The 5781-nt window shown below is 46.1% G+C and overlaps 1 protein-coding gene across 1 annotated transcript; it reads left to right on the top strand.

The window, feature by feature from the left end:
* The first annotated feature begins 232 nt into the window (after positions 1 to 232).
* Positions 233 to 3237, top strand: LOC147386162 (protein MAINTENANCE OF MERISTEMS-like). Its single transcript, XM_086423310.1, has 6 exons — positions 233 to 1838; positions 1923 to 2081; positions 2167 to 2556; positions 2637 to 2816; positions 2901 to 2960; positions 3043 to 3237. The coding sequence occupies exons 1-6, from the start codon at positions 807 to 809 to the stop codon at positions 3235 to 3237; spliced, it is 2016 nt and encodes a 671-aa protein (XP_086279436.1). The 5' UTR covers positions 233 to 806.
* Positions 3238 to 5781: the final 2544 nt, after the last annotated feature.

Raw genomic sequence — 5781 nt, 5'->3', positions numbered from 1 at the left:
TTGTTGAATGTATGCTTGTTAGACTAGAATTCTTGTTTATGCCTTCGCCATGTTTGTCTTCTTCGAAATTTTTATAGCATGAAAGCCTGGTTATATGCTTATTTTCGGTATTTCTTTCACCTTGTTTGTTCATATGTGATCATGAAATTCTGTTATGTGTGCATTGTGATTTTGTTCCATTTTTCATGCTTTTTTTGATGTCTTCATTGCTTGTGAAACGTTCAAGATATGATTATTGCGATTTATCATTTTGTTTCGCATGCTTTTGCTCTTTTAGAACCCGTTGGATTTGCCTTGGACTTTGGAGTAGGTTCCTTAGATGTAGGTGAGATTTATTGGTGGTGGGTTTTGGAGAATGATTGGGACAATGGTTAAGCAACCGGATGGAGTGATTTGAGTGTTATTAGGAGAGGTTAGGCATAGGTTGTGGTTGGTTTTCGAGATTCGAGTTGGTGATGCATGGTTATAGATGGATGGAATCTTGATTTGTGGGGGGTATTCGAGGTGATGGTGTAGCTTCGATCAGTGGGGTGCCTTGCGAGGGTCAAGGTTTTGGATCGTGGGGTTGGTTTGGTTTAGGTTGGTTTTGTGGGTTCGAATAGAGTCGTAGCTTTGGTTTCGGCTTAGGTCAATGGGTTTGAATCGCCGTTTAGGGTTTTTGGTTTGAGTGGGTATCTTATTAGGTAGCTGGTTTTCTCATGTAGACGGCGCGCACTCGTGGGAGTAGGGCTGCATTGATTGGCGAGGCTGGAGATAGATCGACTGCGAGGACTCGATATGAGCAGGAGACTGTCAGGGAGTCGCCTATGGAGGAGGCGACTCAGTCCTCATCGAGCAGCTCGTCATCAGACAGTGAGACAGAGATTGGTGCTTCTAGACGTCGGGCTACTGTCCGACGAGTACCTAGCAGGAGTAGGGCTGCAGAGGCGGCAGGCAGAGGCAGTGGTGGTGTCCGAGGTGATGGTGGTAGTAGCAGTGGTGGTCGCGGTGATGGTAGTAGTGAGGGTGGTAGTGGTGGTCGAGGTGGCAGTGGTAGTCGAGGTCGAGGGGTAGAGGGAGCTCGCGCTTCGATTCCTGCAGAGGCCAGAGAGGGTGTAGCGGATACTCCCCTTCTCACTGGATTGAGCAGGCATGTCTCGATGTATGTACGGATGGACGTGCCGACTCCTTATCCATCCAGTAGCTACAGGGGCAGTTGGAGGACTTTTATGCTAGAGTTCTCCCAGTTTACTGAGGATCTGAGAGGCCAGTTTACTCGGGCCGGTTTTGGAGCTTTTTTGAGGATTCCATATTTTAGGTCAGACCGACCTATTTTTGTTGCGATGATGGAGAGGTGGTTCCCAGCCACGCATACGTTTCATATGCCAGAGACTGAGATTGGCATTCGACCGTCCGATTTTGTCACTATCACTGGGATATCTATGGAGGGAGAGGCCATTTTTCCTCATATGCTACCGTTAGACGAGGTTGCCGAGTTGATTGGGGCTCCCTATATTCCGGCTGGCGAGGTCGGCAAACTGCATAGGCTGGGTATGCGGTTTTTATGGTTGACCCTCGGTCAGCGGGGTCGGACCGTGAGGCGAGGAGATGCCGATTTTGCTGCGGTCTTCCGCCTCAGTTTTCTGCTTTTGCTGGGGAGTTGCTTCTTCTTGGAGGACGACTCTACTGTGATGACATGGTTTCTTCCTTTTCTCCGAGACATACGCCGAGTAGCTACCTACGACTGGGGGAGTCTGATTTACGGCACCATCCTTAGTGGCCTAGATCGCATCGTGGAGGGTATCACTTCCCCACGAGGTGGCGGTATCTCTGCCAGGTTCTTTTGGCCCTTCATCGAGGTATTCTGCTTCTCAATCCTTGAACTTTTGGCTTCTCACCTCTTATGATCTATCCGTTTGATCTTGTTGTTTCCTTTCTTCCAGCTTTTTGTACATGTACATTTTCCCTACTATCTTCCTGAGATGCGCCATCCGGATGAGGGCTTCCCCCTCGGTGCTTTTTGGGCGACTCGAGATGGACGTACTATCAAGAGCAATGCCCGTAGCGCTCGGGCCCACTTTGACAGGTGCAGGCTTCATGAGGTGAGTAACTTCTTTTGGTTTGTAGCACTAGAGCTTCTTTCCAATATGTTAGAATCTCATTGTTTCCCTTCTCTTTGTTGTGCAGATATTTTCAGTTACCTTTCCGGACCTTCCTCAGTCGGTCCAGGAGCGCCGAGAGGTGTGGGCAGCCTTCGATCGAGACATGCGACGAGAGATCTATCCCAGTTTCATTGGTCGTCTCCTCTATGTGTATTACTTTGGGGAGCGGCTATTCTTTCAGCATGACCGGTCTCTCAGTATCCCCGCAGCTCCGGTGACGCCTTCTTCTATGGATCTGTCGGCCGAGGAGTACCTGGCCCAGGTCGGTGGGGTACCAGCGCGAGGGCTTCTAGTGGAGGGTGATTATATCAGTTGGTTTAGGACCGCCTCCATTGGTTGCCTGATGCCTGCTATGCCCATGCGTGCCGGGATTACTGAGATCGGTGGAGTCTTCATCCAGGAGCATGATGATACCGTGAGTCCTTGACTTTTCTCTTTTTCTTATCTTCTGATTCTCCATGTCTGTTTGAGTCTAATTTGCTACCTTTTTCTCAGATTGATGATCTGCGTCGCCTCCGGGAGGGGTACAGTGTGATCGAGGCCCAGGCGGCCCGTTGTGCTGAGATGGAGGCTCGATGGAGAGCAGCTCAGGCGGAGGTGGCAGCTCAGGCCGAGCGCATCCATGAGTTGGAGATGAGGCTGGCCATGAGGGAGTCTCGTGCCCAGGCTGAGGTGGTATGTCCTTCTTTCCCTTATCTTTTTCAATTCCGTATTTCTATCACTGTAGGCTGATTGCTTTGTTTTCATGTGATGTTTCAGGACTATCATCGACGCCATGATGGGGCCAGTACATCTGCTCATCCACCTCCTCCTACTCAGGTACATTTAAGTTCAATCATTTTCTTTCATTAGCCTGCTTGCATATTTGCCTGTCATTTGAGTGCATCTGTTTATTTTTCAGGCTTCGGACGGCGCCGGACCCTCTACCCGACCCCCAGCTTTTACTGTAGATTCTTCTGATATGGGCTTAGGGATGCATGATCTGCCTGCCTCTTCGGGTACCGGCTCTGTCTTCTCCGGACTGAGGGACGTAGATCTTTCTGGTGTCGACTCTACTGCTCGAGATGCTCCTGGATCAGATGATGATAGATCTTAGGATATGTTCATGAACATTTGAAACACATGTATATATATTTTTCGTATTTTGTGCTCATTGTATGACTCTTTTTATTATATATACACCTGTGTTTATTTCATTTTGTATCCTTTGTGAAATTATGATTGAAACCATCATTGAGCAACTGCAGTGGGAAGTGATAACATCAAATAACTAGGGTTTATGGGCCCCTTCATGTATCGATTCATGCATCAATTCAACATTTTGGATGTACTGGTCCGTGCATGAAGCACGGACTTAGCTAATTTTGAACGGTCCGTGCTTCATGTACGGACTGTTTGAATTTTGAACGGTCCGTGCTTGAAGCACGGACTCAAGTGAATTTGCTTAGTCCGTACTTCATGTACGGACCAGAACCGTTTATTTTGCCTTTTGACTCGCAGGCCCTCATTTGATCATTCTTTTGCACGATTTTTAGGAATTTCACACCCACTAGGGCATCAATGGAGCCCACTCATGCTTTGGAGGATTCCACCCACTTTGACATTACGGTTGAAAGCTCATCTCCCGCTCTTGAATGTAACTTCAACCTTCCTAATCTCAAAAGGTACGCCGTTATAGACCCATTTTTACATCAATGGCTTAGTTCCATGACTCATGAAGAGAGAGCTAGGTGGGATTCCAACAAGCTTGGCTTCATTCTCTCTTTGTCGAAGGTCACTATCATGTGGGACTTGATAGAGGCTCTTATGGGATTTTGGGTCCCAGAGCTCAATTTATTTCGCTTTGGAGACAAAGAAATGACTCCTACGATTGAGGAGTTTGAACGGATACTTGGCCTTAGCCAATCGCCTAGGGTGGTTGTACACCACCCTTACGAGAAAGTTATAGGAAAGAAGCATCGGGATTCTTTGGGTCACCAAGCAACAACTAGGACGGATTGATGGGAACTCAATCTACTCAAGGTTTCTAAGGAATTTTTGCTTCGATGGCTTTGGGATACGAGTTCCCCATCTCGTTTTGACATTTTGACCTTGGTGGTAGTGAACCAACTTTTGTTCCCTCGAAATGATGAGTATGTGAATCTAGCTTTGATAAGCGTGCTTGACCAAGTGCGACAAGGTTTTAGGTTGGCTCCTATGCTTCTAGGAGAAACCTATTTGTCTCTCACGGCTTGTTCGAGCGGGAGAGAACGAGTATATCATGGGTGTGCTCCATTGTTGCAGGTAATTTCCTTTTCAAATTTGGAAACATCATGATTAGAGTTGAAGCTTTTAAATTTTGAGGCATTGTGATTAGAGTTGACTTCCCTTTTTGTGCAGCTTTGGTTTTTCGATCATTTGGCTTTAACTACTCCCATTAGTCGTCCTTTCAACGTCCATGCTGATTTAGTGGCTTTGATGAACAAACGAAAACCTCCCGTCCATTCTGGTGGCAAGTTGGGTTGGTTTGAAGGTTTGCAAGGTATGCCAGATGAAGAAATACGTTGGTTAGGTACCTTGTCTGCCTTCCAGTTTGTTCTTTCTCTCATTTTCAAAGAGTTGTTTTGCCATATTGATTGGATTGACTGGGGCTACTCACTACATCCCTCTTCGTGTGTTGCGACAATTTGGTGAAGAACAGGGCATAGTGACTCATGGAGATTTCAGAGAGTTGGTTGGGTCTTTTTCTCCGTCTTTGCCCTCATGGCAATTGCGTAATCGGTTAGAGAAAGCTTGGAAGAGTGTGGTGACTCTTGATCATCATGTATTTCCAAGTTATTCTTTTCAGAATTATCAGCTTTGGATGCAACAACAGATCGCTGAGAAAACTTGTGCTATGCCTTTGGTTCAAGGGACGTCTTCTGGTTCTCGTTCTTTTGACCATCGTGATCGTCTGGCGGAGTTGAAGATGTCTCATAAGCGGATTGAGAAGATTTGGTTGCGATCTGAGATGGATTTGAGGGACCAGATAGCTCGACTCGAATCTTTGAAGAATGAAGAGTCTTCTATTCTGAGGGCAGAGATTGAGGATCTCCGGGAAAGGCTTGCCCAGGGTCCTTGTTTTGATGCCTTTGCATCTTACCTGGTGAGCCGTGATGCTTCGGATGCCGAGGTGGTAATGATGGGACAAGCTGCCCGCATTCGTGCCTTAGAAGAGAGACTTGATTCTTTCTTCATTTCTCGTCATGATGTGTGATTGGCACCATTTTTTTTTGTATTTTCTTTTCCTTTGTAAAACGTAATGTGAAACTTTTTGAAATGAAAGGAAAATAGGTTTTTTACTTACTTGGCCTCAGGTGTATCTATTGCTTTGAAAACATGATGTTTGAATAAGTCCTAGATTTTTCGTCATCGGCCAAAATAGTAGTTTTGAAAACATTTGAATTTTTGGTAATTTGTCTTTGTCGAATAGATATTGTAGATCCAAAATATGAAGATTTTCGAAAAACCTTTGTTATCTCGATGGTATTGGTGTTTTTGCCAACTACTGAGGATATAGATGTCAGCAGTTCTCATGTTCTTCTTAGAGTCATCCCCAGTGCCCCAGTACTGGGTAAATATCGATCGAGCAATGAGACTTAGGATTCTGGGAAATTTTTGC

The sequence above is a fragment of the Akebia trifoliata genome, chromosome 14 (assembly GCF_017979445.1).
Source record: "Akebia trifoliata isolate Shusen 1 chromosome 14, ASM1797944v1, whole genome shotgun sequence".
NCBI lineage: Eukaryota > Viridiplantae > Streptophyta > Magnoliopsida > Ranunculales > Lardizabalaceae > Akebia > Akebia trifoliata.
This window is presented reverse-complemented; position numbering and strand designations above follow the sequence as displayed.

What these genes read in the sequence shown, in the direction of transcription:
- LOC147386162 (XM_086423310.1), top strand. Translation starts at nt 807, where the DNA reads ATGGAGGAGGCGACTCAGTCCTCATCGAGCAGCTCGTCATCAGACAGT. An exon ending in TCCAGGAGCATGATGATACC is followed by an intron (nt 2,557 to 2,636) that starts GTGAGTCCTTGA and finishes CCTTTTTCTCAG; the next exon opens with ATTGATGATCTGCGTCGCCT. An exon ending in ATCCACCTCCTCCTACTCAG is followed by an intron (nt 2,961 to 3,042) that starts GTACATTTAAGT and finishes TTTATTTTTCAG; the next exon opens with GCTTCGGACGGCGCCGGACC.